General features: G+C 53.2%; 1 protein-coding gene across 4 annotated transcripts; it reads left to right on the top strand.

Annotated features, from left to right (window-relative positions):
- Positions 1-242: 242 nt before the first annotated feature.
- Positions 243-21,375, top strand: BMF (Bcl2 modifying factor). 4 transcript variants are annotated; one of them, XM_035708716.2, is made up of 6 exons: positions 243-545; positions 931-1,058; positions 2,884-2,990; positions 3,227-3,523; positions 4,999-5,159; positions 17,416-21,375. In XM_035708716.2, the coding sequence occupies exons 4-6, from the start codon at positions 3,232-3,234 to the stop codon at positions 17,515-17,517; spliced, it is 555 nt and encodes a 184-aa protein (XP_035564609.1). In that variant the 5' UTR covers positions 243-545; positions 931-1,058; positions 2,884-2,990; positions 3,227-3,231; the 3' UTR covers positions 17,518-21,375. The 4 variants fall into 4 exon arrangements, with proteins under 4 accessions (XP_035564609.1, XP_035564608.1, XP_025329009.2 ...); XM_035708715.2 differs by having other exon boundaries at positions 2,884-3,024; XM_025473224.3 differs by lacking the exon at positions 2,884-2,990 and having other exon boundaries at positions 244-545.
- Positions 21,376-22,561: the final 1,186 nt, after the last annotated feature.

Below are 22,561 nucleotides of genomic sequence, written 5' to 3'. Positions count from 1 at the left end.
GGGCGCTTTGCCACCAGGCCGGGGTCCACGAGGACACGCACCTTGCCCTCGACGGACGCCGCCCGCTGCGTCCTCCTCTTCTCCCTTTCTGGGCGCTCCGTCATTATTCAGACCATTCCCGAGAAAGAGAAGACAAAAGTCATTTTGGCGCCCCCTCTCTCCCTTCTAATGGAGAGGACCAGGGCCTTTCGGTCCTTCCCGGGCTTGCGCTCGGGATCGGAATCTGCGCCGACTACGGCTCTCCGATTGCGTTTCTGACGGGAGCCGGAATTTCGCTCGGCCCCTTGCAGTGTTTCCAAGGGAAGGTTGGTACATTCGTGACGGTCCCTGGCAGCCGCCCAGCCCGGGACTCGGGGCTCCGCTCGCCATTGGCCGCCGGGGGCGTGACGCGCCGGAGGCGGGGCCTCATCAGCTGTTTGCGGGATGCCCCGAGCGGGCGTATTTTGGAAACAATACCGCGCGGTGCACGGCGGCCTCCTCCCGCGCCGGCCCGCCAGCTGCCGCCGCCGCCCTTGCCCGCGCCGCCCGCCACCCGCCGCAGCCCGGTGAGCGCGCGGGCGGCCGGGGGCCGGGCGGAGTTGGATCGCACCTCGGCGGGAAGTGGGGCGAGGAGTCGAGCTGCGCATGGGGGCCCGGGAAGGGTTGGGCTGCGGGCGTGTGGGGGGACCATGGAGGACTGGAGCGCCGGGGTGCGGGAACGCGGTGCAGGACCCTTATCTAGGTGCGCTGCTCCGCGAGGGAACTTGGGGGCAGTAGCATTTCAGACAGCAGGGAGTTGGGTCCAGGTGGGCAGGGGAAGCTGCGGTTCACTGCTGAGCAGCCCTGGGCTCCCGAGAACGGCCCGGCCTCTGGATCTGACTCGGGGGTAGGACAGGGGGTGGGGGGGCGTCCAGCCTCCCTGCGGAGTCTGAAGGCTCCTCTCCTTAACAGCTGGGCTCTTTCCCTCCTTCCCAATTGACTCTGGGCGCCAAGCCCCCGAGTGCTCGTCACGCTGGACCCTGGCGCGGAGCCCTGGCATCACGACTCGGAGGCCGAGACTCTCTCCTGGAGTCACCCAGGTCTGCTGTGTGTCGTGTGGGTGTGTACGCATGTATGTGTGCGTTCCCAGATTTTAACTCCTACGGAACCTCCGAGTGCCTGGCTATTCTCCTAGGAGGAGGAGTCTTAAGTTCAGCATCCCTCTTACAGCCCTTCGGGGCTGAGATGGTTCCAAAGCGGGCTTTGGTTCCCCTTTGCTAGGAATAAAACCTTCCCAGGCAGTGCTCTCAAGAAGTGTGCTCCTCCTACCAGTTTGGACATCACCTCCTCAGCTCAGGCGAAGAGAGCAGAGGGTCTCTTTACCATATCCCAGTTTACACTTGACTTTGCCCAGCACCCCTCGGGAGGCTCCCACGTACAGAGGAGCCACCTGCAGTTCTTGTGGAGAATGGGTAGGGTCCCCAGGGCTTGCAGAGACACACCCTATGGCTGCATTTCCCCGACAGTCCAGTCCAGGCAAGGGTTGAACTTTGGGGCCTTGCTGGGTGGGGGAGGGGGAGGTGACTGGCTTCAAAGGAAAACCCAAGACAATGACTCCTGCTTGTGATTAGCTTTGGAGGGCCCCCTCTTAGCCTGGGATTGCCAGTCTGCAGAGAGAAGGCTGAAAGGCTGGAGAAGAGCCCCTGCCAGGTGACTGGCAAGACAGTACTTGGTCCTTTCAGCAAGAAACTTTGTTTCCTGTTGCTGATAAGCTGAAGATCTCCTACCCTCCTTTGGGAAACACTTTCTAAAGAACACCATGTGCCTGTTTTGCCATCCAAGCTGGCATCTCCTCACTCACCAGGGAAGAGGGCAAAGATAGGGTCATAGTAGCTCATGGACTGGTTGGGATGGAGGGAAGGTTGAAGCAAGCGCCTCGGAGAGAGCTTGCATTTTGGAAAGCCAAGTTTCTGAATTTAAGTGAGATTCCTTTAAGTATCTTACCAGCCTACAGACCATTTGGCTTGTTCTTCAAAGGCAAGAAAGAGACTGGGAGACAGAATTCCCAGGGGATCTCTAATTGAATCTGGCAGTGACAAACAGTATCCCTCTGAATCCCAAACCATTCAGGTAGTTGTTGCTTCTGGCTGCCCCAGGGACCCTAACAAGTTCCTGGTGTATGTGTGTGTATGTAGGGGGCTGAGTTGGGAGCTCAAGATGCTGGGTGGCTCCAAGCTCAGATTTCCAAGAACCATCAGGTGGAGCAAGAGGAACTTCTTTATTACCAAGAAACTCCTATCAACAACCTGAGTAGTACAGAGACAGTGAGTGAGGTCACAAAAAGAGGGCTGAATTTCACTTCCTTCTGTAAGGAGGGTTAGACCAATCTCAGGTTCGGTGCCGACAGGAATGGTAGGTAGACTGTGGGCAAAGAAGATTAAAGTCATGGAGACGAGTGAGTAGGCTGAGCTGGGGGAGGCTGGCCACATTGCTGGATGTTGGACCTACCCTCTAGGCCAAGCTGTGGTGGGCAGATGGCTCTGCTCTGTTGGGAGGCCAATGACTCACTTGGGTCTTTCTGCCCTCTCTCCCAGGACCCACTCTTACCACACCGTGGAGCCTGTTTGTTGTGTTGAGCAAGCAGGGGGTGGAGACTAGGGTAGATCGGCAGCTGGGCGGGGCTTAACAGGTTTGGAGGGAACCTGGCTGCCCTAGAGTTGCTGGCTTTTGTTTTTGCTGCTGAGCCTGGAGCTCAGTTCAGACTGAAATGAGAGCTTGGTGGTTACTCCTCAGGGCAGTGAGTGAGTGAGTGTGTGTGTGTGAGAGAGAGAGAGAGCGAGCGAGCACTGTGTGTACAGCCAGTCCCAGCACCCTCTGCCCTCCCATAGCCACTCACAGGGTCTGGTCTTGTTGACATTTCCCCAGGTGTCCTGCATGCTTGTAGCCGTTGATCATACCCCTGCTAGTGCTCAGAGTCAATAGCAGTCAGACTTCATGACCGGAACCAGCCTGGGTCAGGAGAAAAGACCAAGGTGGGGGGTGGCTCCCAGAAGGCCCAGGGAAGAGGTATGGAGCAGTGAGGCTGTCCTCAGCCTTTGGGGCGGGTGTCATCCTTGGTAGTACTTTATCACCAGTTGTCTGTCATCAGTACCTGGCCCTACTCACCCAAATAAGAAGGGGAAGCAGGAAAGAAAAAAGGGGAGGGGAATCCCTCAGCTTTGGCCTGGGTAGAAGCAGCATCCCAGAGGCCTGCATTGTGCTCTAACAGGGGAGATGGAGCCGCCTCAGTGTGTGGAGGAGCTGGAGGATGATGTGTTCCAGCCAGAGGATGGGGAGCCGGGGACCCAGCCTGGGAGCTTGCTCTCTGCTGACCTGTTTGCCCAGAGCCAGCTGGACTGCCCCCTCAGCCGTCTGCATCTCTTCCCTCTCACCCACTGCTGTGGCCCTGGGCTTCGACCCACCAGCCAGGAAGACAAGGCCACCCAGACCCTCAGTCCGGCCTCCCCAAGTCAGGGTGTCATGCTGCCTTGTGGGGTGACCGAAGAGCCCCAGCGACTCTTTTATGGTGAGTGCTCTTAGCCTCAGGACTCCTCCCATAGAGACTGGGGGAAAAGAGGGGACTTCCCCTCCCCAAACGTGCACTTTGTTATTTCCTTCCCCAAATTGAACAGCAGGGGCTATTGATTCCTCGATTCTTGTCATTCTGCTTCTCTGCTTGTCATTGCTCTTCACCTGTGCTCCTTAGGCACTGAGAAGGGCAAATTGCTATGCCTGCCATCATTTCTGCCTTTTTGTCCGTTTCTGCAGGGATCCTTGGGTCTGTGGTACCTTTTGGGATAGGAGAGTGGTACCTGGGCCTTGAGTTTTACATCCTGTGGCCCGTTGAGTGGCCCAGCCTTTTGTGTCCTGGGAGTGATATGCCTTTTGTAAATTGGCCAATGTGGCCCCAGTGAAGGTTGGGAGATCTGTGTGAATCGCTGTTGACACTGAAGGGAAAAACCCGGCCCTTTCTGGGAGGGGAAGATTCCTGAAGGCAGAAGGTGTCACTTGGGACTTTCTGTGCTTGGAAGGGGAACTAGAGAAAGAGGTTGGGCCTGCCGGGGCTCGATGCCAGTAGAGGGGCTGTTTCCAAGGCTCAATCAGACAAGACCCCTTCATTTGTGGGCTTAAATGGTTTGCTTTATGAGTAACATGCCCTCCTCTGGCAAAGGGACAGGGTTAGACACTTAGTCTGCTTTCTTCTTTTAGCACAATAGCTTATGGAGGGAGGGGAAGGGCTTGGAGGCGAACTTGCTATGTCTGATGGAGCATATTGAGAAGACGCTGCAGTTATTCCCAGAGGGAGCTGCCCTGCAGTTCTTTTTGGAGTTTGAGGAGATGGATAAGGCCGGCAGGGAAGAAGGAACAGAGGAAGAAGGCAGGCAGGCAGGCACCCCTAGCGGCAGCTCGACTGCCAGCACTGGGGTAGGGTGCAGCGCTGGTCTCTAGCTCTTGCGGTCTGGCCTGGGGCTCCTCCAGAGAGGAACTTGGCTATCCAGTGGGTCTGAAGAGTTTGCTCTCCCTAGTTTTAGTACCATTGTCCCGAGCTGTGGGACCTGGGCCCAGCCAGAGGAAAAAGTGAAGGCACATTTTGGTTTTCTCTTTCTCTGCCTTGCTTTGCTCAACCCAGGAACTCTGGAGAGCTGCCTCCGGTGCTTTTCCAGAGAAGAGCTTCAACCTGCTACTGCATGAAAAATAAATTGTGGTCAAGCATAGCTTGGTAAATAAAGACAGAAGGCTGGCAGGTTCACCCACACATACTACTTGTACCCTGGCACTGCCTGTGAATGGAGAACTACAGGGAAGGCTGGGACCATTCCCTCCCGTTCTCTGAACGGCAGCTTTTAGACGCCTGGGCAGCCAGCAGATCTGTCTGTCCAAACCTGGCAGAGTGCCCCGATGAAGGCCTCGGCCCCAGGTCTCAGCAGGGAGCGTCAGGCACCTCGGGGTGGATAGTGGAGTTGTGGAGAACGCTGAGATGTGGGCCCTCTGTCTTCGCAGGCAACGCTGGCTACCGGCTCCCTCTCCCTGCCAGTTTCCCTGCAGGCTTGCCTCTCCTCGAGCAGCCCCCGGAAGGGCAGTGGCAACATCGAGCAGAGGTACAGATTGCCCGAAAGCTTCAGTGCATTGCAGACCAGTTCCATCGGCTTCATATGCAGCAAGTAGGCACGGGAGCTGGGAGCTGGGCTGGGGCGGGAGGAGAGTCTGCTGGGGCTGGGGGGTGGGGGTGGACCAGGACCTGCCTCAGCCACTCCGTGTCTGCCGGGACCCCAAGGGCATGGTCCCGGGGTCTTGGCCTGGGCTGCTGTGGTTCCGGTGAACTGGGTGGGCCCAACTGTCCGAGCACTCCTGCCCTCTCAGAGCTCCAAGTGGGTTACCTGCCGCCTCTGGGCTCAGGCTTCTAAGAGCGGTTCGTCCCACCTGGGGCAGGAAAGCCCCGATCTCTCCTGGGGAATGGGTGGCTTCGCAGCCTCATCTGCCACACCGCGTCTGCCCGAGGCCAGGTGGGGAGATCGCCCCTCGTGGACCTCAGGGGAAGATTCCCAGGGAGCCGCTTTGAAACCGGCCAGTTGGGGGGTGGGGGGCGCCGGGCTGAGGTGCCGTGGGAGCCGGGTAACCGAGGCCGCCGAGGGATGGGCCTGAGTGGGGGAAAGTGGTGGAACCGGTTGTAACCTGACACTTTCCAGCTGGGGAGGCTGCTCCTCATTGTCTCTGTCTGGGAACCGGGACCCGGGACTCTGGAGAGCGGACCTCGGAGAGTCTCTCCAGACGGGCGGCCCGCGCTTGGCCGGCAGCCTGGCACCAGCCCCGCCGGGGCGGAGCATCGCGTGTCAGCCGAGCATGTGGCCGAGTCCGTCAACAAAGGCGGCGGCTGGCGGGCTCGTGCTGCAGGAGCCCTCCGTGCCGCGGGCTGGAGGCGCCCGGCCCGGCCTCGGTCTGGGCCGGCCCCCAGGCACTTAACCCTTCCTCCCAGGCTGGCCCTCTGGACGGCTGCCCGGGGCGGACGGGGCGGGACGGGGCGGGAGGGAGCCCAGGGCTGAATGGGGCTGGTACAGCCGCCAGGGGAGCAAAGGCCCGCCACCTGGAACTGAACACATTCCCTACCTCTGGGGCCGTCCTGGCGGGCAGTGTGTGTGTGTGTGTGTGTGTGTGTGGCCGGAATCAAGAGAATTCCATCATGATTGGGCAGACCCGGAGTCGAGATGGGTGACACCAGGGGATCACAGTAGGTTTGACTTCAGGGCCAATCCGTTGCCAGCCCCAGGGGAGAGAGAAGTTGTCTTTTGGTCTCCTGAGAACAGACCATCAGGGTTAGATATGGTCAGTGCCTTCTGCCGAGGAGTTCTGAGGGAAATCGGGGGCTAGACCTCGTCCCTGGGTGGGTCTCCCAGCCCCTATTAATCGGGAAGAGAAGGTGGCCCTATGCTTAGGTAATAAGGCAGCCTAGCTTCTGGCCCCAGGCTCCAGTTCCTAGTCCCTCCTTTGATTGTTTTCTGGAAACTTGGCTTCGAGTCTCTCCTTAGGTCCATGTGTGGACTCACTCTGATTCTTGATTTCCGTTTCTTGGCCTCCTTCCTGCCCATTCACTCTTGCCTGGTTATACAGGCCTAGGGCTGAGACCAGTTCCCAGCTCCCAGTCCCAGTGCTGGAGCTGCCGGAGGACACACGGTGGCTCGGGGTCTCCTAGATTCATCTAGAGGACTGTCTGGAAGGCAGCCTTTCTCATTCCCGGTAGACCTAATCTCTCTCAACAGTTGTTTCCCATGCATTGGTGAGCCCCTGTAGGCTTGGGAGCAGGCTGTGAGGACAGGACTAGAACATAGCCCAGGGCCCTTTCTTCATGACTCAGTCCTGAAAAGGAGGAGACAGTCTTCATTCCAAGGTTTGATCCTGCTCTTTGCTGCTTGGCATCGCTTCCCCCAGGTCAGGGCTGCCTCCTTGAGGGTATCTTTCAGCTATCAGCCAGAGCCACCCTGGCCTGGGAGGAGGAGCAAGCAGCAGAGCCAGAGGAGAACCATAGACAAATCTCCCCTGCTCTGCACTTGACCCCATACTGGCACCTGAGGTCCCTGTGTCCCTTGGCCCCCTGGCTGCTGTCTATTCCGACCTCATAGTAGCAGGAGGCTGGTCAGCTAAGCCTTTCTAGGCCAGAGCTGGTTTTCCCAAATTTTCCATTACAGAGAACCAAACATTTTTGTCTGTGGAATCCTCTTGCTTTTAAGCCCGTCTTTCCCTCTAACCCCACTCACGGACCTTCTCTGGGAGCTCCTACAGGAAAGGCTAGGATAATTTTCTTTCCCTATTCCCTTCCTTTGCAGGCAGAGAAACTGAAGTACTAGGAAGTGGTTTAGGATTAAGTCTCTAGGCTTTGTTTTTTTTTTTTTTAATTTATTTATTTATGATAGTCAGAGAGAGAGAGAGGCAGTGACACAGGCAGAGGGAGAAGCAGGCTCCATGCACCGGGAGCCCGACGTGGGATTCGATCCCGGGTCTTCAGGATCGCGCCCTGGGCCAAAGGCAGGCGCCAAACCGCCGCGCCACCCAGGGTTCCCCAGTCTCTAGGCTTTGAATCCAAGGTCAAGAAGGTCCAGATTTGAATACCCGTTCTAACACCTACTAGCCATCAGGAAGGCACTTGACGTTGCCAAGTCCACATCGTCCTCTTCTGTAAATTAGAGCTAATACCACAGAATTGTATTGTGACGATTAAGTGAGAAAATACCAATGAAAGCTCCAGGTACACAGTAGGTACTTGTTAATGCTTGTTTCCTTTTGTCTGTAAGCCTGATCGTCCCTCACATTTGTTCTTGTCAGTTCACAGTACATTTCCCACGCCTCCCATCAGGCTGATCCCTTAGCAGAGCTGCTTCCCCTGAGCTCCCCTCCACCTGCCCTGCATAGAGAAATTTGTGTCCAAGCTGTTCAGTTGTGGACCTCGGCCTTGTACATTTCTCCACAAAGAAATGATGGCCATCCCCCATTGTCATAGGTTGAGTTTAGAGAGTGACAGAAATACAACCCAAGTAAGGCAGTAAGGTGTTGGGAGGGCTTAGCCATCTCCTTTCTCCTCAGATCTGGGATGGTGTCCCAGGGCCAGACAACGGCCATTGGTCCCTGAGTCCTGTAGGGAGTGTGAGTTGCCACTTTTGGTCCCCAGTTACAGACCTTAGTTATTCTATTTGTGTATCAGGGGAATACTTCTTCCTAGGAGATGTGAGCAGAGGGGCTGGGAGGTACAATGATGGGGTAGTGTGTTGCAGCATGGCATTTTGGCAAATTGAGTGCATCAACTTAACCCCAGATTCAAAAGGTTGCAAGTTCCACTGGATGTTGGATCTCAGTTTTTGCTGGCCATAAGCCCTCCCAACATACATCCTAGGGAGCATGTGGGGTGGGCATCTAGCCTGGTTACCTGTGTGATCTGTTCAGGGTGGCTCCTCTGGATGGAAGGGCAAAGATTTGAAGGCAGAAGATCACTGTCAGTAAGGCGCTTTTTGTCAGCAGTTTGGGTCTCCAAAGCAACAGGAGAGTTGAATGCTAGGTGATTGGAGGTAAAAGCCTTTCCAAACCCAATCAAATGCCCCACCTTCCTTTGGGTCAGGAGTAGAATGTTCCCCTCTTTTTTTTTTTTTTTTTAAGATTTTATTTCTTTATTTTAGATAGAGAGAGAGTATGTGTGTGTGTGTGTGTAGGGGTAGAGGGAGAGGAACAAGCAGACTTCATGCTGAGCACTGAGCCTGATATGGGACTCAATCTCATGACCCAAGACCATGACCTGAGCTGAAACCAAGAGTTGGACATTCAACTGACTGAGCCACCCAGATGCCCCTGGAAGGTTCTCCTCTTTGTTCCTCTGCAGCAGATGTCTGGTGATGTGCTTGCCATGGCTTACCTTGACTCAGGCTCTGTGAAGTTACCTTGGTATTTCTGTGTCTGTCCAGCTTTTGCAGGGAGGAGGAGGTACAGGTTAGCTTCCTCACTGTGTTCATGAGCTGCTGGGGTCAGAAGATGTGGGTTCTACTTTCATTCTATTCCACCTGCCACAGTCTTCTCCAGCATGGGCCTAAGAATGGGCAGTAGCTTCTGTCCTCCTCCTCTTAGGAAAGTCTCCTATCCCAGTGGCACCACCTTGAAATTTATGGGGGGTATTTCTGGGCAATGTTAAAAAGCCAAGAATCAAAAAAAAAAAAAGCCGCTGTAGACCATTGAGTGAGTAAAACCACAAGAACATTGGAATTCTTTGAGTTGGAAATGGCTTTTTCAGTTGGACCAGGAGTGGCTTCATTCAGAATAGTCAAATTTGGAAATTCCCTGAACAGTAATTAGACTTTCTGAAAAATGAAATCTGAAGAAAATGTCAGATACTCACTAAAAACTATCTTTAATTGCAATATTCCAGAAAGGATCCTATACTTAAAGGTAGACTCAGGTTCAAATCCTCCCTCTGTCACAAGCTTTCTGTCCATAGACAAATCATTTAACTTCTGCACCTCGATTTCTAATGCTTACTTAGCAGAACAGATGTGAAAGCCCGTTGGAGATTGTAGTACCTATAACTATTAAGGTGTGGGCAGTTTAACATTTTGGGAAACGTGCCAAAAGATGATTGTAGGATTTTGCTTGGGCCTGTCTTTATAGTTCTTGGGGAGCTCGCTTGGAAGTCGTACCCAGAGTGGTGTTTACATCTGCCAACAGCCTGGATCCTTTGTTCAGGGGCCCTTGACTGCTGCTACCTGACCCTTTGAGATGCCTTCCTTGTTGCTAAGTGGTTTTGGGGGTGCTCAGACTGCGGCTAATGAGGTTGTTCAGGCCCTAGATGTGGCAGCCCTGAGTAGGAGCCCCAGGGCTTCACCTTAGAGTGAGCCGGTCCCTGTGGAGCCAGCCTCTGTTCCAGCAGTGGGAGGTCTACCTAGGAGAGGGCTGGGGGCTGGGGGAGGTTGGGGAGGGGGGGGGTGTTACTGGGGAGGGCTGCTGTGCGTGAGAGCCAGGCCGGGGCTTCGGGGCCCTGTGTTTGCTCTGTGGCTGGCTCTGTTTATATCGCTCACTATATTTAGCTTCTGAGTCATCAGCGTGGCTGACTAGAGGCCGAGTTCCCCACACAACTCTGCACCTGACTACTCTCTCTTCCAGGAGAAGGGCCTTATAGTTCCGGATAGTTCATTCCCTCCCCACCAAGCTGGGCCTTGGGGATGGGAGTTGGCTTTTTTTTCCCCCTTAAGGGTGAAGGGGGTGATGGGAGGAGGGGCTCGGAGAGGTACTAGAAAAGAAGGATGAAGAAAAATGTCTAGTTTGCCTTTTGATCACGTCTGGCAAGCAAGAGGGCATGTTCCATGACCAGAACGAGAACAGTCAGTGTATGTGGCGAAGAGGAGGGTCCAGCCTTCTTCCATACTTAGCTTGCCTTGTCCTGCCTAGGGAACTGGCCTCAGACAGGCTGAGAACAGCCAGCTGCTAAGGCTCCAGTTTGGGAGCCAGAGCTCTAGGGTTCCTTTTCCACAGTCTTGTAGACCCACAGCACATCTGGCAGTCCTCCGTCCTCTGTCCCTTACTTATGCCTGGAGCACCCACAGCAGGTTTTTTTCTTGAGTTCTTAAGTTGTCTGATAGTTTGATGAAGCAGTTCTCAGGCTGAGGGAGCCAGAGCCATCTCTGTGGGAGGATAGGTAGGGGCCCCAAAGGCTCTGGGGATCTGGGTGGTGGACACAGCCCTATCCCCTCCCCCATCTCTATTCCCTCCCCCATTCCCCCCTCCCCCCACACACACAGCTGAAGCCAGTGGCCTGCAGTTGCATAGAGGAAACCCTCCTGTCTTCCACTGAGAACCAGTGGCTCCAGGCTACCCCTTCTTCCCTGGAGAAGTGATTGGTGTCGCCAGGGTGGTGTGGCTTCAACGTCCTGTTAGCACTACTGGCTGCACTGAGGAAGCTCTTGGCAAGGAGTTATTTTTTTCTTTTTCCGTTTTGCCACGTTGCCTGTTACTCCGGCCGTCTGGGTCAGAAGCATTCTTAGGGCAGTGGGCCACTGGGCCCAAGGGGCTGCCCTGTGGGTTTCAGAATCCCTTGGTCAGCCTGGCAGCCTGGATTTCTGAGCCCAGCCGCCTCTAGCTACCTTGGCCCGTCTCAGAATGAAAAGTCAGGGATTTCCCCAGGACTGCAACAGTCTGTTTAGAAGATAGCACTCCTCCACCCCTGGACCTCTCTGAGGAAGAGGATGTTGAGGGAGGTGTCGGGGAGGTTAAGGGAGGCCCAGGTTTTCCTTGTCCTCCATGGGGAGTGAGCTGCTCCCTCTTGTCACCAGGCCCATCGCTTTATGTGTATTTTTCTTGTTTGATCACACAGCCACCTCCTACTTCTGGACCCGATCATCGCTGTTTTATAGAAAACAGGTTCAGAGAAGGGAGACAGCCCAGCGCGCCCAAGTTATGCTGTCAGTGGCTGTGCTGGGAGCCATACAGATCTGATCAGTCCTAAGACTGTAGTCTTCCCACCACCCATCACTGCTTCCAGGCACCTCCTGGCAAACAAGAGCATGAAGGAGCACCCACTTACTGCCCTGACCTGGCTCTGCCTCCCATAAAACTTACTTCTATGCTTTTGTTTTCTTCTGCTCACATTATAGAATAATCGAGGGCAGTTTACATCTCGCTCATCTTTGTGCCTTTCATAAGCCTTTGCCCCAGTTGGGGGCTTGATAAAAGCTTGCTGAATTGAACAAAAACATCTCCTCAATTTCTTCCAGGTCGAATTTTCCTGAAGTCTCTCTTATCTCTATTCCTGTTCTTGGTGGCAAGGCTGCCCCGCTCAGCCTCCGCCAGGGTGGGTTTAGAGCAGCATGGAGACAGGGGAGAGGTAGGAAAACATCACTTGGAAGAGAATGTTTCTCCCTGTAAAACAGGGTATGCGAAATTCTGCATTTTAAAGAAACCAAGTGTGGTTTCAGAACATGACCTGAAGTCATCCTTTCAGAGCAGTTTTTAGCTTTATTTCTGTTTGATCTTCAGTTTGCTCTGCCTCTGGAAGGTTTATGTTTTTCTGGTCCACGGCATCCTTACTAAATAGTTAATGATCTGGAAACAATGTCTTTAAACATACTAGGGGAGCAGTTCAGTGGTGATTCTCTTTGAAAAGTTAGTACTACTTTCCACAGTGTGAATAAATACACTGTAATATTTTAGCAGAATAACATAGCTATGGAGTTAGAAGACAGGGGTCTGAATAACCCCACCGCCCACCCCCAGTCCCTGCCAACTAATTTGCTTGGAGGGATGTTTCTGAGCCTTTGTTTCCCCATCTGTAAAATGGGATTGATAATATGTGTCCTTCCTGTGTTCCAGATCTTTAGGAAGAAGAAATGGGTAGATTGGATCTTATCTCTCAGTATAAGATACTATGAATCGCTGTCTGTTTGGTAAAATTGGCAGGGTTCTTTTCGAGCAGGGCCACAGTATATGGGTGTTCTTTCCTCTAGTCCTTCGGGGGTGAATTAGCTTTTGCTGAAGCATCTGGAATACTGGTGACACACAAAGCGCCCAGAGGGTGTGAATTGGATCCAAAGGGAGAGAGGCAGAGGGAGATTCTTATCTGGGGGAAGGGGAGGGAACACTGTGCTTAGGGCAGAGGCCACATGGGACAGTTTGATTTGTGTAATCCAACCTTGTCAGACACCACAGCCAGCTCTTTAAAAAAAAAAAAAAAAAAAAAAAAAAAAAACAGAAGAAGAAGAAGAAAAGCCTTTTACTAGTTGGGCCTCTCCCTAGGCAAGAGGCTGATACTATCACATCAAGTACATCTTTAGACCTGGCCAGACATCACTTGTTCCCGGCCTCAGACAAGTGGGTTATCTTGCAAGGCTGACTTTTCTGTAGTCGGTCCAGTGTGCATTTGTTAAGTACCTACTGTGTGCCCAGTGGGGGTGACTTGAACCCTTGTCAGCTGATTGCCTTCATCCCCTGACCACAGCAAGGAAGTGGGACCGTCAAAGAAGAGCCCTGGGTCTCTAGTACCTGCCTATGCTGTCTTAACTGAAGAGGATATTTTTATCCACCAGGTTGGATCCCTTTCCCACAGGGCATTCACCTCTCTTTTTTTTCCTCTCCTCTGTCCCTCTAAACTCTCAGTTTGAGGTCTTCTGGTGGAAACTTCAATCCCAATCACTTCTCGGCCTTTTGGCTAAAATCAAGTGGAAACTTCAATCCCCAGCAGCTCCCCATCCCTTGTGCCTCCATCTCCAATCCCTAAGCGCCCACCTTGACTGTGCCTTCTTAGAACCCCCACTTCTTGCAGGTTTCTGGACTTAGAAGGGTACTCTAGCTAACTCTGGGAGAGGAAGGTCCTGCTCTGAAGGTTTGCACTCACTGATCTCGGGTGCTGCGTTCCATGCTGTACCATGAGCATGAGAGGCCAAGCCTACTCTTTCCTGGTTCCCCTTCCTTCTTCCCTGCTCCTCCATACCTTCTGCTGGAAGGACCCATGTTCTCTGGCATTGTGGTGTCTTTGTGTACCTCATCCTGTTCAGTGACTGTCGATTTCCTTCCTCCTTACTGTTTTTCTCACTGGCCTCCCTTCATGTCCTTTCTCTTTCCTTTCTGGTCAGGCCCTTTTGTGTAATTTTTTTTTTTTTAATATTGTATTTGTTATTGATCAGGACATTCTTTGATAGTTTTGTTAAGTGCTTGGTTTCTTCATGATCAGGGCATTCTTTGATAATTTTGGTGAGATGCAGCTTGGTTTCTTTTCAGAAGAGGGCCTTTCAGGGATTGCCCTGTGGCAAGAGAAGGCTAAGTGGAATTTGTGTGGCATCTTCTTGTGCCCAGAGAAGGGACGACTGAGGCCATGGACTGGTTACCAGGCCCTGCTCTTACTGCTCTCTCAGCTGCCATGCAGCCAGCTTAACTCAGTACGAGGCAGCCTGGTCTCCCGGCCCACCCGGACCCTCCGAGAGGCTGGCTGGATTCAGCTGTTGGAGCTCGGAATTGTAATCCTGAGGGTAATTGTGGATGACAAACTTCACATCCCAAACCTCAGAATCGGAAAGCACCTCAGTGGTTTCCAAATGCTGGTCTGTGGCCTGGCTGCCTCAGAACCACCTGGGCAGGATTTACCTCTGGCTTGGCCAAGTCATTATTCTGATGAGAAGAGATTGAAAGAGACTGGAAAAAAAAAAAAAAATGAAGTGTTTTCTTCTAGGCTGCAAGAGCACAAGTGATTTTATTTTCTTCCGTCTCACCTCTTGTATTTTCCAATTTTTCTACAGTTAACATGTATTACTTTGATGACTAAAATATACAATGTTACTTCTGATTTAAAAAACGTTGCCCTAGGGCACCTAGTGGGCCTGGTCAGTGGAGCATGGGCCTCGAACTCAGAGTTGTGAGTTCGAGCCCCGTGTTAGGTGTAGAGATTACTTAAAGAGTCAAAAGCTTAAAAATAATTAAATAAATAGAATAAAAAAATAAAAAATGTCACCCAGAGAGTTTGTTCAATGTACAAATTCCTGGACTGCTTCCCTGGGGATTCTGACCCAGTTGGCCTGGGTGGAACCCTGGGACTCTGTATTTCTAACAGCACCTCAGTGGATTCTGTGACACAGTCAGGTTTGGGAACTGCTGATCTAATACCATGCTTACATTTCTCTTACAAGGGAAGTGAGGACTCGCAGACAAGCTGGTGGGAATCTCCCGCCTACAGCCAGGTCCTCTGAGTCCTGGCCCAGGGAGCCACCCACCGCCCAAAGTGCCTTGTACCCTGAGGCCTGTCACAGGCAGAGGCTTGGGACTCAGGTTCTTTCCAGCGGTGGGTCTGTGGCCCTGCCTCTGCACCTAGGCATGCCTATGTCTCCCAGCAAGACCTCGGCCTTCCTCTCTGACAGCACGCTCTGGCCCATAGCTGCTTCTGGGTCCCCCAACACCCCCAAATGATGGGACTGAGGGTGCTGCATTGCCCTCATCCCCAGATACCTCAGGGCCCCGGAAGTTACCCAGGCAGCCTCCATTAGGGGCATTTGGGGAAAAAAACTGAGGCATACAGAAATGGGATTGGCCCAGGCCCCACAACATAGAATTGTGATCTCCCTTCCTTGGCCATTGAGCTATTTTGATAGGATTTAGAGAAGAGGAGAAGAAAGGGTCTGCTTTGGCATAAAGAAAGTTGTGTGGTGGTGCCCAGAGAATAATGATAATGGGTAAAGACATTGCTCTAGGGCCAGGTGGTCTGGATTCCATTCAGTCCCTGCCACTTAGTAGCCATGTGGCCAAGTTCTTGAACTCTCAACATTCTTGTCTGTAAAATGGGGATAATGATATGTAACAATCTCACAGGATTGTCGAGAAGGGCCAAAGGAGTTTAATGGAGTCTCCAAGTCATGTGGGGATCTTGTTAAAAATGCACATTCTGAGTCAGTAGATCTACATTTCTAGTAAGCTCCCAGGTGGTGCTGAGACTGCTGGTCCACGGACCAGCAAAGTCTTCACACTTTGTAGAAGACTCAGAGCCTGACACACTCAGTGCTACTATTCTTGTCATGATTGTGGCTGTTATTGTTACTTGGCCTTTTCAAACAGGCACCTGAGGAGACTTGGAATTCCAGCAGACAGGCGTCTCTGGGGACCAGTCTTTTCCTGGATTTTCCTCCTGTTCCGCCACATGACCTTTGCACCTGTCCCGGGCAGCAGCTGGGGGCGGGAAGCAGGAGGCGGGGTGCCCTGCCAGCTGCTGCAGGCAGGCCCGACCCTTCAGGTTTTGCAGCTGAGGCTGTTTTCACGCTGCTTCACTCTAACCAGATTTTGTTAAGCCGGCTGTGTTTCCTCTTTTTACTCATCTTTGTTTACAAAACACAAGGAAGCCATCAGTCTCCCGCTGCAGTCTGCCAGGACTCCTCTGTGGCACACCCTGATTTCCCCTCCTGGCAGGAGCCCTAACTCCGGCTTCCTGGATGGTTTTCCAGCCTCCCCTCCTCAGGGGCAAGGGGCACACTGTGGCCCCAGACGAGCGTGGGGTTCACTTGCCTCGGCAGGGCCCTGAGGTCGGCTGCAGTCCACAGGTCACCTCTCTTAATTTTGTGGTCCAAGGCCAGTGGAGGTGGGGGGGGGGGGCCTGAAACCTGCACAGGGCCTGGGGGAAAGTCCAGGAGGCCAGGGCCAACCCTGCCCACAAAGCTCCAAGGGTGTGGGCGCGGGACACCCGGGCTCACTTTCCATTCTGCCACTGACTTACCTTGTCCTCATCATCTGAGACATAGGGGCCCAGGCAGTGGTTAAAGACAGCCCGAGAAGGGCCCCGGCCCTGCTGTCCCTTCACATGGCCACACTCACTGCGGGGCCCTGCCAGTGACCCCGGTCCAGCCCGTGCTGGCTTCTTCCTGCACACTAGCTTTTCATTCCCCTCTGCACCGAGGACCGGGTGGAGAGGGCCCGCATCCCGTCCTCCTGCCCTGGCAGACAAAGAGAGGACAAAGGCCACCTCTTCCAGCACCCCACTCCCCTCGGAGCCTCTGCTGGCCCCCAGGAAATGGTACCTGTGTGGGTGTGGCAGCAGCCCCAAGCCTGTGAGCTTCTGACCCCTGACCTTTGCCCCCAGCTTCCCTGCCTGACAGTAGGACCTGGGATAACCTCCAGAGAGTAGTGTGCATTCTTTGTTTTTGTTTTGTTTTCAAGTATGTTCTTGCTTAACGTTTAATTGGCCCCAGTCAGTAGGAAAGCGCTCCAAGAGGGATTATTTATGGCTTACTGTCAAGAGCAGCTATAAAAAGGGCAGCACTGAGCTGGAGATGCTGGGAAGGGAGAGAGGGCGGGCGTACAAGCGTATGCGTCTGTGTGTGTGTGTGTCTGTGTGTGTGCATGTGTGTGCGTGCGTGTTTGCACTGGATGAAATCAGATTTTTGCTGCCTCAGCAGTGTGGTTTAAATTGAAGATTAACCCTTTGACCTTCACAGTGTCAAATCACTTGCAGATGGAGGCTCCCCCCCTTCCCCCCTTGTTCTCTGTGTTACTTTGGAGTTGGGGAAGAGAGGGGGGCACTTCTTCTCTTTCTTTCTGAAGAAAGTTTGTTGTTCATGCAGCTGAGGTTTGAGGGGCTCAGGAGCCAATCTGATTAAAAGCAGCACTTGGCTAAACTCTGGAAAATCCTGCAAGCAGGGGAAAACGTTTAATCCTCTTGTGCACAGTGCATAAAGAGCCGGGTCTTTTCTTTTTAATGTTAAAACTGCAATTGTTTTTTGGAGAACTCATCTCCTCCTCTTCACCACTCTTCTCACCCCTCCCCTACCCCCCTGACCCCCCCATCCCCCAGTTTGCTGTCCTGATAGGATTAAAGTGTTGCCCCTAGACACATCGATCTGAACTTTTATTGGGAATGATAAGGAGTCAGGAGTCGTCAAGGCTACAGGCTATGTTTAGGAATCACATTTTTTTTTTCCCTTTCAGCACCAGCAAAACCAAAATCGAGTGTGGTGGCAGATTCTCCTCTTCCTGCACAACCTGGCTTTGAATGCAGATGAGAACAGGAATGGGGCAGGTCCCAGGTGAGGCTGGGCTGCCCTCTTCGTTCAGGGCACCACAGGAAGGACGTTGGTTGGCATCGAGAGGACTGACACCGTGTCTTATGAAGTGTATTCATTGCTGTTTTTTTGCGTTTGCATTTTAAAAGTGTCTCTCTGTGTACATAAGACATACCCAAGCGGGATATCGTTCCCTGTTCAGGACCTCGACCAGGAGTAAGGGCCTTTGTCAAACACTGTTGAAGTGGAGGCTGATGTGTCTGTGATGTGGGACCTCCCGAGGGCTCTGACACGTCGAGTGTTTCTTGAGCGTTTGTTGAAGATGACCAGGTAGTGATGTGCTCCGGCGAGTGGACTGTAGTTTCTCCCAGGAGCTCGCTGAAGACATAGGAGATTGGATGAGACTCCTGGTTCCACCCGCACTATCAGCCTTCCACCATGGATGGCCCGAGATCTGACAGTCACACTGCTTTAATCCCCCAGGGCCTTGGCCAGGGGCTTTCCAGCTGAGCGTGGCAACTTCCACTAGGCCAGTCAGCCAGCTCCATATCTGGGTTCTCCTTTGGCCCAGTCATTGCCTGCCTCAAGGGCTCAGGGATTCTTGCCCAGCCCCTGTCATCTCCAGCAGACCTCAGGGAGGGTTGGGTTTCTCCAAGGACCCCTCAAACATGCCGCAAAATGAACCAAACTTCCGGGTAGGCCTCAAGTCTTACTTGCTCCCACTCAGAGGCCCCGGGATTGGTCCTGAGGTGCAGAACCCTTGCCACCTCTGGCTGCCTGGGATACACTGGGTGTCAGCCACGGATGAGCCAAAGAGCCAATGGCCATGCCATAGCCAGCAGCTTGTGCCTTTGTCAGCTCTTCTTTCAAAAGACCCAGCCAACGGACTGCAGGATGACATGGGGCTGGGAAGTGTGGTGGCCATCCCACCTGTGAGACTCAGCCCTAGAGGAACCCAGACCCCTTGGTTTCCTTGGAAACGACATACCTCCTCCCGCTTAACCCCATTCCTTTTTCACACCTAGTGGGATACAGGAAGAAGCCAGCACTGTGGCTTTGTCAGCTGAAGCATGTCTTTTAGAATCACAGGCAATGATTAGAGTGTGGAGCCGTCAAATTTGTCAAATTTGGGTACATGTTTCCTGTCTTCCTTCAGCTTCCAGCTAGTCCCGGGAATATCGTGCTCTGGAGCTCAGCAGGATTGCAGCTGCCTCTGAACTTCCCTTTTCTCCCTGCTGTGGCACTCATGGAGAGAATTTAAAGCAGCCAGGCTGGCAGCTCTGATAGCAGATGCGGGGAATCTGAAAAGACACAGGGAATCTGTTAACTAGACATGTAGAAATTAAATTATACTTTTTGCATATGTAAGAAAAGATAACATTGGTGCTAACATGAAGCAAGGCCCAAAGTAAAGATGGCTTCCTGGGCAGAGAAGACCTCAGGGCTACCCAAGGAAATTGGAGGAGTCCACATAGACTCTCAAACCTGAAGAAGCCCAACAAGCTCCTACGGTTCTACAGAGAGGAGGTCTGCAGGAAGCATTAATCTACTGGATGTGCAGTTGGGCAGGTTGTGCACTGCACAAGGGCACCTGCAGAAGAAGATAATGGAAGCTAAAATCCAGCTCATACTCTGCCCACTAGGCTATATGCCCTCGTCTTAGGCTACGTCTGTTCAGAGGAAGGGGTGTCGTTCCTAATTTGCACAAAGGTGCCATATGGGCTCACAGCAGCCCTGAGGTGAAGGACCTCAAACTGTATATTAGCCTTTGTTTTGTTCTGCTTGGATGTTCTGGAGGTATTACCTCTTCTTGGCTAGAATTCTGTTCTCAGGGTGTGTACCATGGTTTGTCTGCTAAGAAGATGGGTTCCTGCTTACCAGAAGGAACCCAGGGAACAGGTGAAGACCAACTCGGGGACACGCTGACCATTGTGAAATCCAGCCTTCTTTGTGTGTCTCCACAGCATTTTAGAATGTGCATTGGACATTGTTTTCCCTCTTCTGGACCAAGGCAGTGACAGGCAGGCTGCTGGTGTCTGCTTGAGCAGCACACAAGAAAACCAGGATTATTTCTGCCAGCCTCATTGAACCCCTCTTAGCGGACTTCCCTGCTGAGCTGAGTGAGAGAACAAATAAATGGTCTGGGGCCCCAGTGCTGAGGCAAAGCCACCAGCTTCGGAGATCTTGCCAGGCCCCGGGCAGGATGTCCTGTGGCCTGCTCTGAGAACTGATCCCAGAGTTTGACAAGCCCACCTGAACATGGAGCCTGAGGCCAGGGGAGGGCAGTCCGACTGCACTGCCTCTGTCTTATGGGAGGCCAGGAACTCACTCACTACCCTAAGCAAGCTGGGGCAAAATTTAAAACCCCCTCCTTCGCCCTTCCCCCCCAAAACACCCGGGAGGTAAATGGCCCCAGGAAGGAGAGCGGTTCCTCCTGGCTGGCTGTTTTTAATTGGCCTAGTAATCTAGACTGGCCCCTTCCCCCTCTGCCTGGTGAGTTGGTCTGAACATTCCTCAGGTCCAGCCTCAGGAGATGCATCCCTCCCTCTGGGCCCCCTTTCCCCATCCCCCACCCCAGGGAGCTTGGCTGTCTCTAGTTAGGGGGAGGAGAATCCGATTTGGAGGGAGGGAGACTCTGACCTGGCTCCTGACCTGTAACCAGCTGAAGACTTGTGGAGTTTTTGTGGTTTGCTGAGGGTGAGGGGAGAGAGGGGCTGGAAACCTCACTCTCATTATAGAAAAGCCCTGGAGGGAGGAAGCCTGATATTCAGGGTCAAGACAGGCCCTTCTGATTCAGAACCCTAGAGTTTCTGAAAGCGGATAGACAGAATGAGGGAGAGAACCCCACCCAGGCCAGACATCTGACTCCCTAAGTGAGTTGGAGGACCTGGCCTGGCCTCTCTGCCTTTGCCTGCTTCGAATTTGGGCTGCTGGAGAGCTGTCCCTGTGGCCTTTTCCTGCTCAGTGCGAGGGAGAGAAAAATCACCTCCCAGTGACCTCCCCGAGCCCTGAGGGGTGTGGGTCTGTGTCCAGAGCTTACGTGTCAGGCATGCTCCAAGCACTCAGAGGGGCCCAGCTGACTCGTCTCACTGGCCCCAGAGGCCCAGCCTCATCCCGAGGTGGCTCCAGCCTGGGCATGGAATTTTGGGGGGGTTGTTTGGGATGGTCCTGCCTTGACCTCCATTGGGGGATAGGGAGCCACTGCGCCTGCCCCAGTCGGCAGAGGAGCACACAGAGAGCTGGCAAGCTTGTGTCATTTGGTGGACTTGATGAAGACGGGGTATGGACAGTGGAAAGCAGCGAGAACACAGACTCCTGCCTCCACGGCTCTGTGGGGCTTCTGGGAATCAACGTTCAGTCTGGGCTGCAAGAAGCTGCAGATCTTTGGTGGGAGGCTGGACCTTAGCTGGACCTGGTCTAGGAAGGGGATCACTTAGGAGCCCCCGAAGCCTCCTGGGTCCCCTGTGGGCAGGGGGTACCTCAGCTGGTGGGGACTTCAAGCTTTGAGGGAATAACACAAGCTGAGCTCTTGGTTAGGGGCACCAGCCTTGCTGCCCCACTCCCTGCCTGAGTGGCGGCCCCTCTCCCCGCTCTGTGAGCGTCCGTCCCCCCCCCCCCCCCCCGCTGCCCCATCCCCGGGTCCACAGGGGCTGGCAGGGAGAGACCCAGTGAGAATGTAGCATTTTGTTCAGCCTGGGTTACTTGTCCCTGGGTTCTAGGCACCCTGCCTCTGGGAGAGAGAGAAAGAGAGGGAGGGGAACAGGGACCCATTGTTTTTTTTACCTGTACAGAATATTTGGCTTTATGTTCTTCACATGCGTATATGTGTGTGTATATTTTCCCCCTATCAATTGGTACAATTTTTAATAAAACCATTTGAAGCAAAGCCGGCCCCTCTTTTTCAAGGTGTGATGAAAATTCAGGGGGTCGGTTGGGGAAATCGAGTCTCCTGACTTCTTTCTGGCTGCTCTCCTGAGCTACCCCCAGGCTCCCGGCTTTTGTTAGGACGTCCTTTCCCCCCAGGAGTGGAGAAGAGCCATGCTGACCTCACGGGAAGCAGCATGGGAGAGGCCCCAGGAGGTGGAAAGACAGGGGCTTTGGATCCAGACCTGGATTTGGATCCAGTCCCAGCCTCCCCCAGCTGAATGACCTTAAGCAAGTTGTGCCACCTCTCTGAGCCTCCAGCTCTTCCATGTGTATGTCAGCCTTCTGCAGAATAACAGGGGAAGGGTGATGGCACTCTGCAGTGGCAGCCTCCACTGCCCACCATCCCCTCTGGTGTCTGGCTGGGCTGTGGCTTCCTTTTATCAGGGTAGCATCTCGGGAGGTATGCTCCTTGTAGGGGGACTGCTGGCCTGCCTTGCTCTGTGGATCAACGAGGTGTCTGACTCAAAAGGATAATTTAAAGCCCTTGGGATGCCTGGGTGGCTCAGCAGTTGAGCGTCTGCCTTGGGCCCAGGGTGTGATCCTGGAATCCTGGGGTCGAGTCCCACATCGGGCTCCCTGAATGGAGCCTGCCTCTCCCTCTGCCTGTGTATCTGGCTTTCTCTCTCTCTGTGTCTCTCATGAATAGATAAATAATATCTTTAAAAAAATAAATAAATAAAGCCCTTGACAGAATTCTGAAAATCCTCAGAAAAAAAAAAAAACACTTCTGGTCTTATGCAGTGAGAGGAGGGTCTAAGGGCCAGCTGACCTTATCTGTGCAGGGGCCCCATGATTTAGAAGGCCTTCAGCTCTCTGAGGGTCAGCTTTGGACTCCAGTTCCTGCCCTCAGAGACAGTGGGAGCTTTCATGTCAATTGTCATGCCTTACCTTTTCATTTTATGGATCAGTAAACTGAGGCCCAGAGAGGGGATATAATTTTCTATTTGGGCTCTTTAAATAGCTGAGTCAGTTACCCCATCCACCTAGGTTTCCATCTGGAAATAGTAGTGCTCTTGCCCAGATCTTCAGGGAAGCCAAAACTTGTCTATTTTTAATGCCAAAGAACTGCCTCCTATCCTGTAAAACATGGCACTTTTGACCAGTCTATATTTGGACAGAGAGATTTATTTTTACTGGAGTGTGGT

Source organism: Canis lupus, chromosome 30, assembly GCF_003254725.2.
Source record: "Canis lupus dingo isolate Sandy chromosome 30, ASM325472v2, whole genome shotgun sequence".
Lineage (NCBI taxonomy): Eukaryota > Metazoa > Chordata > Mammalia > Carnivora > Canidae > Canis > Canis lupus.
This window is presented reverse-complemented; position numbering and strand designations above follow the sequence as displayed.